Raw genomic sequence first — 15436 nt, forward strand, 5'->3', positions numbered from 1 at the left:
TTTTCTTCTAGGAATTTTTTTTTTTTTTGGTTTTGGGTTTTACATTTAAGTCTTTAATCCATCTTGAGTTAATTTTTGTATAAGGTGTAATTAAGGGGTCCAGTTTCAGTTTTCTGCATATGGCTAGCCAGTTTTCCCAGCACCATTTATTAAATAGAGAATCCTTTCCCCATTGCTTGTTTTTGTCAGCTTTGTAGAAGATCAGATGGTTGTACAGGCCAATATTCCTGATGAACATCAATGCAAAAATCCTAAATAACATACTGGAAAACCAAATCCAGCAGCACATCAAAAACGTATCCACCATGATCAAGTTGGCTTCATCCTTGCAATGCAAGGTTGGTTCAACATAGGCAAATCAATAAATGTAATTACTCACATTAACAGAAGTTATGACAAAAACCATGATTATCTCAATAGAAGCAGAAAAGGCCTTTGATAAAATTCAACATCACTTCATGTTAAAAACTCTCAAAAAACTAGGCATTGATGGAACATATCTCAAAATAATAAGAGCTATTTATGGCAAATCCATAGCCAGTATCAAACTGAATGGGCAAAGGCTGGAAGCTTTCCCTTTTAAAACTGGCACAAGACAAGGATGCCTTTTCTCATCACTCCTATTCAACATAGTATTGAAGATTCTGGCCACGGCAATCAGGCAACAGCAAGAAATAAAGGGTATTCAAATAGGAAGAAAGAAATCAAATTGTCTCTGTTTGCAGATGACATGATTGTACATTTAGAAAACCCCACTGTCTCAGCCAAAAAAACTCCTTAAACTAATACGCAACTTTAGCAAAGTCTCAGGATACAAAATCAACATGTAAAATCACAAACATTCCTATACACCAACAATAGACAAGCAGAGAACTAAATCATGAATAAACTCCCATTCACAATTGCTACAAAGAGAATAAAATATCTAGGAATACAATTTACAAGGGACATGAAGGACCTCTTCAAGAACTACAAACCATTGTTCAAGGAAATAACAGAGGACACAAACAAATCCATGCTCATAAACTGAAAGAATCAAAATCATGCAAATAGCCATACTGCTCAAAGTAATTCACAGATTCAATGCCATTCCCATCAAGTTACCATTGAGTCTTTGCACAATTAATTTGAAAAAAAAAATACTTTAAATTTCACATGGAAAAAGCCCGTATAGCCAAGACAATCCTAAGAAAAAAGAAAAAAGATGGAGGCCTCATGGTACCTGACTTCAAACTATACTAAAAAGCTATAATAACCAAAACAGCATGGTACTGGTACCAAAACACACATATAGACCAATGGAACCGAACAGACACCTCAGAAACACCACCACATATTTTTAACTTTAAAAGCAGCTGTCAATGTTTCAATTTCATTTCATCTTAATGACAGTTTTAAAACCCACAGCTAACTTTTTATACTCAATGGTGAATGACAAAATCTTTACCTCTAAAACCAGGATCAAGGCAAGGATGCCTGCTCTTGCCACTCCTATTTAACACAGTACTAGAAGTTCCAGCCAGTCCAATCAGGCAAGTTAAAAAATGAAAAGGCATTCAAATTGGAAAGAAAGAAGCAAAATCATCTCTGTTAACAGGTGACTTGATCTTACATGTAGAAAATGCTTAAGATTCTTTAAAAAAACAAACTGATAAAACTAGTAACTGAATTCAGGCAAATTGCAGCAAAATGTTTCTAGTCACTAGTAATAAACAATCCTGAAAGAAAATGAAAATAACTCCATTTACAGTAGTATCAAAAAAATAGAATGTTTAGGAATAAGCTTAACCAAGAAGGAAAAAGACTTGTATTCTGAAAACTACAAACTATTGTTGAAATTAGAAAAATAAATGGAAAGTAATTCAATAAATGTGGTTTGGAAGACTTAAGATGTCAATATTAACCAAAGAGATCTACAGATTCACTATAATCCCTAATCAAAACCCAAAGGCATTTTTGGCAGAAATTAAAAATTCCATCCTAAAAATCACATGGCATCTCAAAGTAACCCAAATAGCCAAAGCAGTCTTGAAAATAACAAAAAATAGAGGTCTCATACTTTCTGATTTTAAAACTTACAGTGATAAAAATAGTGTAGTAGTGGCATAAAGACAGACATGGAGATCAATGGAATAGAGTGGAATTCAGAAATAGACCCTTACATATAAGGTCAAATGAATTTCTATAAAGATACTAAGATTTTGCTAATATTTAGGTCCTAGAAAAGGGCAGTGTTTTCAATTCAATAAGTGGTGCTGGGAAAACTGGATTATCTACGTGCAAAAGAAGGAGCAGTCCTCATATTATACCTCATTTAAAAATTAACCAAAAACAGATGAAAGTGCTAAACTTAAGAACTAAAGTATAAAACCCAAAGAAGAAAACACAGGAGAAAACTTCATGATATTGGATTTGGTAATAATTTCTTGGATATAACACTAAAGGTACAAGCAACAAAAGAAAAAAAAAAAAAGATGTTCAATTTCAAGCCTAAAAACTTTTGTGTGTCAAAGAACACTATCAACAAATAGTGAAAAAGAAACCAGTAATATAAGAGAAAATAGTAATTAATAGAAAATAAGGAATTAATATCCAGAATATACCAAGGACTCCTACAACTCAACATCAGAAAGCAAACCAACAACCCAACTAAAAAATGGGCAAAAGACTTGGATAGACATTTCTTCAAAGGAGATATACAGTGGCCAGAATGCTTGGGAAATTTTACTCATCAGTGGAAGCGGCATGAGGACAGCGCAGTATAGCAGTTGAGTGAATCTGGGAAATTTTGAGAACTCAGGTGGAACTACATTATCACAAGCTGAACTATGCTAGGTACTTCTGGAAAAGGTGGAATAGGTTGCAAGGTCAGATGCTAAAGAAGTACAAAATTATGACAGATGCCTACAAGTCAAGGAAGGTAGGTCTCCAAGAGCAAATGCAGGATTTTTATTCTGTGAAAAAAGGAACTAACAAAAGCTTTGGTGCAAAGGAAGCTGGTTGGCTACCCTTCACTGGCCAGATGTGGCCTGGATGGTAAAGAATTGAAATTGAAAGACCAGGTGAGTGCTCCCTAAGCTTTGGTACTCAGCATGTGAAATAAGGCAGGAAATAAAGTTTGGGAAATACAGAATCATTATATGATTTTTGAGTCTAGTGCTTAGTATTTTACAGTCAATTGTACCCTGAGTGTTTTTGTTTATCTTAGTCTCAAAACTGTTGAAGATTTCAACTTAAAGTTGATTCTATAAACAGCTTTGCTCTTTGCTATACAATTAAACCTGAGCTACTGCTGTCTGCACACCTTTCCTTATCGGGACACAAGACTAGCAACGTGCTATTTCTTTCTGAAAAATGACATGAAAAGCATGATTTCACTCTGTGCATGATGGTGCTTCTGCCATTGTCCATGAGATGGAAGTCAAGAACTGAGTGGGAAAAAGACATGAGGCATAATCAGTTTTATCTTCCATGAAGAAGTTATTATACATATAATGAGGCAGAACCCCTTCAACTTCAATAACAGAGTGAATAGCATTGAGATTACTGAAAGAAATTAATGAATTAGCTAGCGATAAGAATAAAACAAGATAATAAATGCCAGAGTATTTTGTGTACCCACATGCCCTTTAAACACATATATTAGGAAGAGTAGCCATGTGTCAATTCCTAATCAGCTACATCCATTTCTTTAAATAAGAGAAAATGGCCGGGCGCGGTGGCTCAAGCCTGTAATCCCAGCACTTTGGGAGGCCGAGGCGGGTGGATCACGAGGTCGAGAGATCGAGACCATCCTGGTCAACATGGTGAAACCCCGTCTCTACTAAAAACACAAAAAAGTAGCTGGGCATGGTGGCGCTTGCCTGTAATCCCAGCTACTCAGGAGGCTGAGGCAGGAGAATTGCTTGAACCCAGGAGGCGGAGGTTGCGGTGAGCCGAGATCGCGCCATTGCACTCCAGCCTGGGTAACAAGAGCAAAACTCCGTCTCAAAAAAAATAAATAAATAAATAAAAAATAAGAGAAAATGGTTCTTAGAAATGTTTAGAGTTACGGAGTTAAAATTATTCCTCCTTGAAGTGGAATATGCAAGTGGAAGGGCAATAGTAACAATGTATAAGGTCAAATGTAGTAAACTTAGGTGAGAGGCCACAAAGAAAGGCACTAGTCAGCTGTCTGTTTCCTAAAAAACAGGCTGTGCAGATGGAGGCAGCAATGAAGCCTCAACTTCCTGTGTTGCATTTCAAACTCAGTCTACTCTGGTTCTCTAGTCATTAATTACTATACTCCTCCCTGTGCTCTAACAAAAGGGCACAAAACTACTCATCATGCAGGGGGAAAAATTGTAACTGGTAGCTCCCTAGACATTTCATTATTCAAATCAATCTAAAATAATGTTATGAAATCCCTAGGAAATTGAAGACACCTTCTTCTCACTTTTAAAGCTATACTTTGACTAACAGACATGTGTCTTATTTAATACCATGTAACAAGACCCTTCAAATATATCTTTTATAACTGTGCCTTGACTACAGTTACATAATCTAGATAATTATAAAATATGCTCCTGATCAAAACTAGTAACAGGAGCAGATTCATTATTCACCGTAATGAGATTATTTGTTCAAGTGACACTATTAATGGATTGCATAATAACCATCAGATAAAGTACTAATAAAATGTTGAAAGCAAGCAAATTAAGTCATCCCAGGCCTTGAGAAACAATGACTGAGGCTGCCATAATAGTCTGATTTGTAGGAAATTTCAGGCTGAAATAATGGCTCAAAATTTTTCCCTGCTGTTACGTTTTGTGAAATAAATGTGTAAAGTCCACAAAGACTAACCAAATGTACAAATTTGAACTTCTAATGAGTACAATGACATTTAAAAGTCTCAAATGTCTCCTCCATAACAGCAAAGTCATTCCACTGAACTAAAAAACAGTTTTAAAATATTTGGAAAAAGGGCCAACCAATGTCATTAATACATATTGGCCAGAGGCAAAGGGGATGACGCAGAGATGTTCCATATTAAATTATAACTTATAATCAATTTGAGGCTTTTCTCATTAGAAGCATTCAACAACCATTAAAAAAACTGTCACCCATCAGATGACGTCTTGACATTCCCATATATCTTATATAACTTCAGTAACAAATACCATGTTAAATCATTAAAACATCTTTGCAAATGTGTGTGTTTTCCAGAAAAAAACTACAGTAAAATGATAGCTTATGTTTGTATGTCAGCATAATTTATACTTGCATTATCGCTTTGGATTTTAAAACCCTCTTGTGAAGTTGATAAGACAAGTACGATTTCACCATTTCGCAAATAAACAGAGAGTAAGAGACTTGCCCCCAAATCACCTGATATTCAGATTCAAGATTCAGGGAGCTTCTGATTGAATTTTGCTCTCCCTCGGTTTGCCCTTTGTGTTGAAAGGGCAAAGATATCACCTTCTTTTAAAGAAGAAACCAAAATGCAGTGGTAGGAACAGCACTAACCCTTGGTGAAGAAAAGGCTCCTGACAAAATTCTGACTGGTCACTTGATTTGTCAAAAGCACTAGCTCAGAGCTAAAATAAATAAATCTTACACAACTTTAATTTCTCTGTAAAAACAATGAAATCTTAGATTGTGGTGCCTGATTCTTAATATATAACAATAAAATGTGAGCTTAAATTGATGTTGTTAGATCACAAACTAGTATTACAACATACTATAGTATACAAGTGCACACACACAGGTACATATTTTTCCAAAGGGATATTAATGAATCATTCACTTTATCTTCAGAATAATATTTAAGCATATTGCAAAATAGCACAGACCAAAGATAAGTCACCCATAAATTTGATTTTATGTCTTCCTTAGGGTATATAATTACAACAACAGTAACTACAACATTGAATATATTCTCGTTGACCAAAAAGACCTACCTATCTGCTAGGAATTAAGTCCAGATCATTTTGACTTATACATGTAAATTTATAATACCACCACGTTACATTGATGTATTTTAATTTTTCAGCAGGCTTCACATGCTAATACATACTGCTACACTTCTGGGCTTAATGAAAAAAAATCTATCTTCTTCTCCCTGGCTCTGGGCCTCACCTTGTGAAGTCTGTCATTTCCATCATGATCATACACATCTGCTTGGCCAGTACAATGATATCATTGCCGCTGTCGTCCCATTTGGCCACTTCTGCATCCAGCTTGCTTTTCTCTTGATGGAATATCTCCACCTGCTCAGCTATTTTTGCCTTCTCCTCTTGCGGTAGTTGCGCCATGATGGCCTGCGTGGGTTACAGAAAAAGCGTGAGTGACGGTGACAAAGGAAGTAGAGACCGTATGTTGACTCTGCCTTCAGCGGATGGCAGAACCAGACCCTGCAAAGGCTTATGAGCTACCCTGCCATTCCGGAAAGCACGCCTTTCCCCATTCCAGGGAGGCCACAAGTACAGGCTGATAAGCTTCCCCCAAGTCCCCGTCCCACTCCCATATATGAAAAATACAGAGATATCCAAAGCTACGTGCGCACTGACAATAACAGAACTTCTCTGCCTCTTTGATGGCATATGTTTGTTCAAAAGAAGCTATTCTTGACAATTTTTATATTTGGTCTCAGGAAACTTTTACCAGATGAAAGAATGCACCTCTTTCAACAGTGAAATCTGTTCAGAGAAGGGAAAAAAGAAAAACGGCCTTCTGTCGCTGGAAAGGAGAGGAATTTTAAACACTATCTGAGCATCCAAATGGGGGCGGATGGGGGAGACTTTCTATGAGTGTTAATGAAGGTGTCTATAGAGAGGTGCCAAACAAAAATCCCCTACCCAGGGCATTCTGGGGATGGCGTGCCTACTCCTAGCCCTCCCCCATCTGCTTTAGGGTGGTAGCATGCCTGTGGCTCCTCGTAAAGCCTTTGAGTATGTAGGCAGAAAAGTTATAATGGGATAAAGTATAAAATTAGGAAGCATGGGTTGATTTTCAATAAGTGCTAGGTAAGAAAATGTAGAAAAGGGAGGACTGCAGTCGTCTCCTTGTTCATGGATTCTTCATTGGCAATTCTGCCTATTCTCTAAAATATATTTGTAACCCCCAAATCAAGGCTTGTAGCATTTTCATGGTCATTTGCAAATGTGGGCAGAACAGCAAAAAATTTGAGTTGCCTGATATGCATATTCCCAAATGAGGTTGAACAAGGCAATGCTCTGCCTTCCTTTTTCAGCTCTGGTATGGTAAGCAAGTATACTTTTTGTGGTTTATTTAGTGCTACATTTTTTTTCACACTTTTGTTGGTTTTTGTTGTTGTGTGGTTTTTTTTTTGAGACAGAGTCTTACTCTGTCGCCAAACTGGGGTGCAGTGGCGCAATCTCAGCTGACTGCAACCTCCGCCTCCTGGGTTCAAGCAGTTCTCCTGCCTCAGCCTCCCTAGTAGCTGGAACTGCAGGCACATGCCACTATGCCCAGCTAATTTTTGTATTTTTAGTACAGACAGGGTTTCACCATGTTGGTCAAGATGGTCTCCATCTCTTGACCTCGTAACCCACCTGCCTTAGCCTCCCAAAGTGCTAGGATTACAGGCATGAGCCACCACACCCAGCCTGTGCTTTGTGTTAGCAACTTTGCTATTTAAAATGGCTCCAAGCATGGTGCTCAAGGGCGTCTAGTGTCCCTCAGCATGAGAGGGCTGACATGTGCCTTATGGAGAAAATACATGTGTTAGCCAAGCTTCAATCAGACATGAGTTACAGAGCTATTGGCCATGAGTTTAGTGTTCATGAATTAAAGTATATAAAATAAAGTATCTAAACAGAAACACCCATTAAACATAGTTATATATTGATCAGTTGAAGAAACTGTCTTGACTGGCAGTTCTGAGGAACCTAATGCTGTATTTCCCCTAGAAGCAACGATTAAATATTTGCTAATTAAATGTTCATGATGACTTTGTAGAACATAACTCTCATGAATAGTGAGAATTAACTATATTTGTTAGACATCATTTATGCAGCAAGCCCTGAATGAAATGTCTGACATCACCTTATTACATCCTCCCAAAACTGTACGCAACCCACTTCACAATCAGGAGCATGCAAATAGGTACTTTCTGCTTCTGGGATACACCCATTTTCCAGCAGACAGACCCATAGAGTACGACTTGGGGGACAACAGTTTTTGCAATGAGCAAGTGAAATAACACAAGAAAACTGCTTCATAAATTGTAAATCTTCTCTCAACGTGAGTGACTAGAACTAAGGTCTAATAGAGGTATCAGGCTATGTGAGCTCAGACAAACTGGGTTCAACAAAGACCCTGTAACTGACATGGGTTAAGACTTCACTGTTAAATGGATCATACCATTGATCTCTTCAGACAGAATATTGGCATGTATATAATTTGTCAATTATTTTGACAAAACACATATTTATTATTTAATTTGCTGCCCACCATCACTTTTTGATGGTGGACAGCAAATGAAGTATTTTTTTCAAAAAAATAGAAGTATGTATGTATAGAATTATCATTAACATTATATGATCATTTCTGCCATTAGTTTTCCTTTCCAACTATCCCTCTGGCTCATTTCTTAGTTGCCATAGGGAAAGGGATGAGCTCAGCCTCTATGCAACTATCTATAAATAGAAGATTGTTATGATTATGTATACACACGGTATTTTGTTGACGCTTGTGTATGTCAAATAACAATCTACTTATTATCCCCATTTTAATAATGACAATACCTAGGTCCAGAGAAATTCATAAAATTTGTAATATTACACAAGTAATAGGCTGTAGGAATAGGATTCAAACCCAGGCAAGCTAAGATCATTCTTAACCATTGTGCACAACTGGATCATCAGCTGTGCAAGGCCATGCAACTTGCCCACTGTCCAAGGGTACTCAACCAAGTGGGGGCAGGGTCACTGAAATCACTGGCACTGTTTGCCAGGCTGTGTATCCTGGTGGATGCCATAGGCAGTAGCTGCCTATGGTGTCTGATTTGCCTAAAGGTATCCTCAAGCCAGTGGCTGCACAGATGCTTCTTACTAATAGCCATATCTACTAACTCCCACATATGCACGTATGTGGCTTTAAATAGCATGTGTACATATGCTTGGATATGCAAGTGTATGTGTAAATTTTAATCCATATTTTAAAATCCAGACTTGTCAGAATACTAAAGATATTTAAAATATTTTATCTTGAAAGCTATTGTTAAAGTAACTTTAAAACCTGTGTTTAAAAAGGTACTTGATATATAGGAGTTTATGATAACCTCACATTTGCAATGTTGTGTTCATAGCAAGACAACTAATCCATTGCATCTGAGATATGTTTGATTCCCAGAAATTAAATATGCAGTTGTTTTTTTTTTTATTTAACTATCTCTTTCTGATGACCTATTGCTGTTTTTGGTTTATTGTCCTCCTCATACGTAAGAGCAAATCATGCTTTACTTAGAACACACGGCTCCTAAACCAGCATCATTTAAAGTATTTGCTAGGTGCTTCTCTATAAAAGAATCCGTAAAACTGTCAGCAGACTTCTAGACTCTATGTTCAATCCCCAGATGAAAAGCAATGCACATTTCATTGTCCCTACACAAGGTTAATTTGTGCCCTGAAGGGGGCATACTTCTCTGTCAATGATAGCACTTGGGTTTCCATTATACAATTTAGCACTTCAATATTAACTGCTTTGCTCTGCTCTCTAATTCCTATTAATGCCCTACCTCTAACTTCTCTATGTGCTTCCCTAGGCTTTAGGCAGCCATATCCTGCCAAGAGTAGAAGCTTAATAAACATCTTTTGACTGACTGCTTAAACATTTTTCTACTTACTGTATTAACATAATTCAAGAGAAGTTTCCAGAACTGACACACAGGTTCTAAGGACACAGTTCTGAAAAAAAACTGCCCCCTCCAATGCAAGTTTGCAAAGGAAGATATTATTTTGGCTCTAGGGGTGCCTGACCTGAATAACACACTTAATGGTGAGTGACTTGGATGAAAACATCCTTCCATTTGCCTCTGCTTATGTAGCTATCAATGAGCTGAAGTCTCTTCCTAAATATTCTTAAAATGGTCTTGCTTTTAAAAATTCATAATTGACCTTTTCTGAAACTGGAATTTTAAAAAAGGTTATCTATAAACAGTAGATCACAAACTGTGAAATTTGCAAGTTAATCAAATTAGAATTCAACACATGAGTTTTAATTAGGTCTTATCAATGTAACTCAGCAGTTTGAAATGTTAACACATGAAAGCCATTCTAGCTAGAAAAAAATAGAAGTCAGCTACACTGAAATCAAACCAACATAAAATACATAACATGCAATTTTTCAATTTCTCAAACTGAGGGAACATGAGAAAAATTATTTTCATGGCCAAGAGGAAAGGGGACAGATCAGATTTTCTGTTTATATATATGATTCGATTCTCTGGGACAGTTTGATACTTTCTGCTTCTTTTCACAGTAGCCAAGCACAGCTCTCCAAATTCTTGATCTGCCTTATGTGGGGTCCCAAATTAGTGGTATCAGAGATTTTAGTCCAAAAGGATTTCTTCCCTCCACCCCAGAGTTTCTCCAAGCCTTTGCTCTGAACAAACAACTATTTTTTGGTGATAGTTATAAACCCTACCTATTAAGATAAAAGCGAAAATCACTGATACAAGCCAACAACCATTCGAATAGCACCAAAGCCAACAACCATTCAAATAGCACTGAATCCTTTCTTCAACTTAAATCTCAAGGAGCTTTTGATATAATTATTTTCCAATTTCCAGGAGAAAAAATAATCTTTCAAGTCTACGGGTCCCCAAACTGACAAGTATTCATTTCTTAAGCAGAGAGCAAGAGGCTATCATTAAGTTTCAAGCACAAGAGTGTTTATAAATAACAATTAAAGGGGCAAAAAACTCAATGTGCCTGTTTTTACTCACTTGACTTTAAAGCAGGGTAATAAATATAAGTACTTAAGGAGTGAGTCCTTTGATTCTTACCAGTCTCTAGCTGTGAAGTGAATTGGAAAATTGAGGTAATTGTCCCATTAACTCAAGTAAAACCTCTCAAGATTGCCTGAATTATCCAACTCTTTCAGGTGAAATTAGTCAGCCCTCTAAGGAATGATTAGCTCAAGCCACAAGCATCATCACCATTACCACCAACTTAATTATTAGGTATTTGTATGCTAAATCATGTGATACATTTTATCATGGAATTCACCCAGTGACCTTATGAGATAGCATAGGAAGAGATGAAAGATGGAGAGGTTAAGAAAGTTGCCCCAAAGTCACACAGCTTCGCTAAGTCCATATTTAAAATTGGGTCTGTGTGATTCCAAGGTTAAGTGCCTTGCAAGTGTTACTAACCTATTTTAACTGTGTCAATCTGTGGAGAAACAGTTTATAATATGTCATGTCTAGGATCAAAGGGTAAGATCACCTCCATATTTTATCAGAGCACTGCCTTCCATATTGATTCCCATATTGATTCATAGCCCCGCCCCCACCCAACTCTCTTCTCCCTCAGAATGTTGTAGGCAAGCAGCAGATGTGGGCATATAAAGGAATTTTTTTAAAATACTCTAATTCCAGAATTTGATAGCAGTGTTGGATAGGGTTACTAAAAGCTTATCTCCCACTTGCGCCTCCTTTTACATTGATTTACCATTTTCAGAAAGCGAGACTTTCTCTAAATGAGAACACAAAGTAATATCATTAACATCGAGGACTGGCTGCAGGGAAGAGCAAAGTTCACCTCTTTCACAATTTAGACCAACTTAGCACACTTTGCTGGTCAAAAGTCTGACCATCTATCATTTCAGCAATTCAATGCACCCTCTTATTTCCAACTTAACAGCCATAATTCCATGTCTCTGATTTGTCATCACATAATTACAGGCTAAAATAGGCTGACTCAATAAGTAATGCTGTCTGCTGCAAGTTAATCATACAGACCACATGATGGACCTCAAAGGCAAATTAGCAAGTGCTGAATTATAGGAGTGCTGTTCTTACTATATTAGACCCTGTCTGTAATTCATGCTGGGAAAAAAAAAAAACTCAGTAAAGACAATAGTGTGGAGAAATAATAGATGATAAAGACAGAAGCCTCTGAATTGTATTTCCACCCATCATCATTGACTTGATGGCTAATGTAAATAAGACTAGAATTCTGTTCCCAATGAAACAGAAGTATACTGGGACTCTATTCTTCCTAGTGTAGATGGGACTAATCATGCCATTTTGACAAGATGGTGATTTTAAAGCAAGATGAGTTGTACAACCTGTCTGGGATTTTAAGAACACTAGTCAGTGGATTCTAGGCTGTACCTATACTGAGTTGCAGTTAGTCAATCAAATTGACTTTGAATTGCTTCATGCTTGAATGAATTGCTCAAACTCACCCTTTGTCAGTGACATAAAAATGCTGGTTTTACTTAATTCTGAAGACGAATCGTATGTTTAATTAGTGTGACGTTTTGCCAATACAGAGTCAAAAGATTTTCAAGTTACTGACCGTTCCAATTTTCAACATGTTAGGGGTGATTAAATAGAGTCTGCAAGGAATTTTTAAAGTAGGGGGCTCTATGCCTACTTTTGTATGGTCCTTCCATCATGTGATCAGAAAGGATTTCCCTTAGAAAGGATGATCATAATCACGGTCATCTTTACTGAGCCTTTACTGTATGTCTATTATTGTGCCCACTAGTTTACAAATATTAAGTAATTATATCTTCATATGAATCCTATCAGGTACCTGTTACTCACATTTTAGAAGTGATGGGTCTGAAACTCAGAAAAAACTAAGCAACATATAGCTTTGAGGATGGTTCTAATGCTGCCCTTTACAATTGAAAATCATATCTGTCTGAAAGCCTTTGTCTTTAATATTTCTTGACCTTCACATCCCTCATTAATGTTTATTTATATTTTGGGTCACTTGATTGTTGGGTGAGACTATCAAGGCATAAAGCATACAAGAGAAATTGAGTTTTAGACACATAGTCTTTCTTGACTAAACATCTCCTTCAAGTCCTATTTATTTTAACCTCTGATTATTTTTCTTTCATAATTCTTAAGGCAGTGTGGGCTTTCTGGGGTTTTCCAATTTCTAGTTTAAATTACCTTCTCTTTCTCAACCACCTGCTTTCTATTCATTATCTTTTATTTAAATACAACTTACCATAGAAAATTAGAATATCTAACTCTCAGTTATACTGTAATCTGATTCTTTTTACTCTTTGGAAACTGATCCTTCAAGGAGTGGAAAATTTCACCATCCTATGCAATCTCTAGGGACTTTATCTCTCACCACCAGCCTTGATAACATACATCTATCCTGTGGGCAATACGGCTGATCAGATTGATCCAAATTTAGGATGCTCTTTGGACCAAATGCATTAGTGAACAGTATCATGAAGTACTCAGACACCAGGCAGAGGTGGTCCTCTGTTGCTTCCTGATCCTTGCCTTAAACTTGCGTATTTCTAGTTTGTCTCTAATGAATTTTTCTATCACATGGCAGACAGATCTAGGAATACCACCATGGGAGTAGACAAGTAACATGAGAAAACAAAAAGTTCTCTATCCAATGGCCTTGAACCAACTTCAAAAGATATGGTCTTAGATATAATAGAACACAGGCTATTGCATGGAGCAACAACCCTGTTATAAACACAGCAGTACCCCGATTCCTCATTTGTCATTGTCCCTTGTGTTAACAAGCTTGGAGAATTCAGGCAGAACAGTGGTGATTGTGCCAATGCCAAATTTGAAGATGACAGTGTTCCCTGTCAGCTTATCATCTAATTGTAATACCCAACCCCAGTTATACATATAAAAGCTTGCTGTCATGTGGTTGCTATGTTTCCAGTGATAGCAAAAGAGGGGAGTTATTAGGAGGAATCAGGAGCAATGGTGGTTATTTTCATTGGGTAAAATGTGAATTGTTATAAACAGCCTCAGATAAGGGCACAGATTTCTAACCCACGAATCTCTGGGGTACCAAGTCTCTGGAACTTAGAAATATCCTCAAAACATTTTAGTAAACAGGGTCCCTGTGTGCCGAGCCAAAGTCTTAGGTGTCCACTCACCCGTGCACTCTGCCCTGCAATGAGCTGGTCATCCTCAGTCTGAACACTTGTCCTGCTGCGCACATCATAATCTTCCTGCTCAAAGTCAGAATCATCCTCTAGTTCTTCTGGGGTCTAAAGACAAAAAGAAAAAATCAGCATATTTATATTGATAATCTTCACCCCCAACCACACACTTCATTGCAAAGGCCAAATATCCCCCAGAAAACAAGAGCTTGTACCATCCTACATAGCACCCACATGTGCTGTGTGAGTGGGTAGTAGCTGGAATGGAGTCAGAAAAATCAAGCTGCCCAAATTTACTTTAAAACTATATATTTTGTTATTTCATCCCAAAGGTATAGTAAGCCTAACTTGAAGTGATACACTAATTTTAAGAAAAAATATATTTGTATATTATTTCCACCCATCCAAATCTACTGAAAGAAAAGAACCATCAACAACAAAATTTACACCTATACTTCTAGAATGACACTTTTGTTCCATAAACAAAAAAGTTGTATATCTCTAGGCCAAAGGCAAGACCTGATGGAACATCTAATTTGGTCACAAAGTCATAAGGTATAAAGGGCATAAGCACAGGCTCTAGAGACAAGACTGCCTGAATATGAGCCCCTATGTGCCCATAAATAAACTGTCTTATCTTAGTTTGACTTCTTCCTCTGTAAATTGGGGTTGGTAACAGTAGCTACCTCTATGATTGCTGTGGAGATTAGGCAATATATTCTCTATGTAGTCTCAGACACACAGTGGGTATTTTTTAAATGTTTGTCATTATTACTTAGGATTTGTTGTTTGTTGTCTGTTTTGAGACATGTCTCACTGTGTAGCCCAGGCTGGAGTGCAGCAGTGCGATCTCAGCTCACTATAACTTTAACCTCCTGTGTTCAAGTGATTCTTGTGCCTCAGCCACTCAAGTAGCTGGGATTACAGGTGTACATCACCATACCCGGCTAATTTTTATATTTTCAGTAGAGACAAGTTTTCACCGTGTTGGCCAGTCTGGTCTCAAGCTCCTGGCCTCAAGTCATCTGCCTGCCTTGGCCTCCCAAAGTGCTAGGATTATGGGAATGAGTCACAGAATCCATTAACCCAGGAATAAAACACCTTTCCATCTTCAACGGCAATAATAATAGATAACTGTGCATTAAGTGCTAACCATGTGTCTGCCATTGTTTTCTCTAACTGCTTTACAGGCACTAAGTCATGCAGGTTTCTTAATATTCCTATAATATATACACTATTTTTTGCATTTTCCAGGTAGAAAAACTGAGGCATGAGAGATTATATCTTGATCTAAGGCTACTAAATCAGGCACCTTGAAGCCTGGACT

The 15436-nt window shown here is 37.3% G+C and overlaps 1 protein-coding gene across 6 annotated transcripts in view; it reads right to left on the minus strand.

Annotated features, from left to right (window-relative positions):
- CTNNA2 (catenin alpha 2) overlaps positions 1 to 15436 on the minus strand; it is a 1155573-nt gene that overhangs the window by 51941 nt on the left and 1088196 nt on the right. For all 6 annotated transcript variants that reach the window (XM_074397692.1, XM_003922543.4, XM_010333399.3 and 3 more), the window contains 2 exons: positions 14104 to 14217; positions 6118 to 6299 (listed from right to left, as the gene is read on the minus strand). In XM_074397692.1, the coding sequence (XP_074253793.1) occupies positions 6118 to 6299; positions 14104 to 14217 (296 nt within the window). The remainder of the gene's footprint in view (positions 1 to 6117; positions 6300 to 14103; positions 14218 to 15436) is intronic.

The sequence above is a fragment of the Saimiri boliviensis genome, chromosome 1 (assembly GCF_048565385.1).
Source record: "Saimiri boliviensis isolate mSaiBol1 chromosome 1, mSaiBol1.pri, whole genome shotgun sequence".
NCBI classification, from domain to species: Eukaryota; Metazoa; Chordata; class Mammalia; order Primates; family Cebidae; genus Saimiri; species Saimiri boliviensis.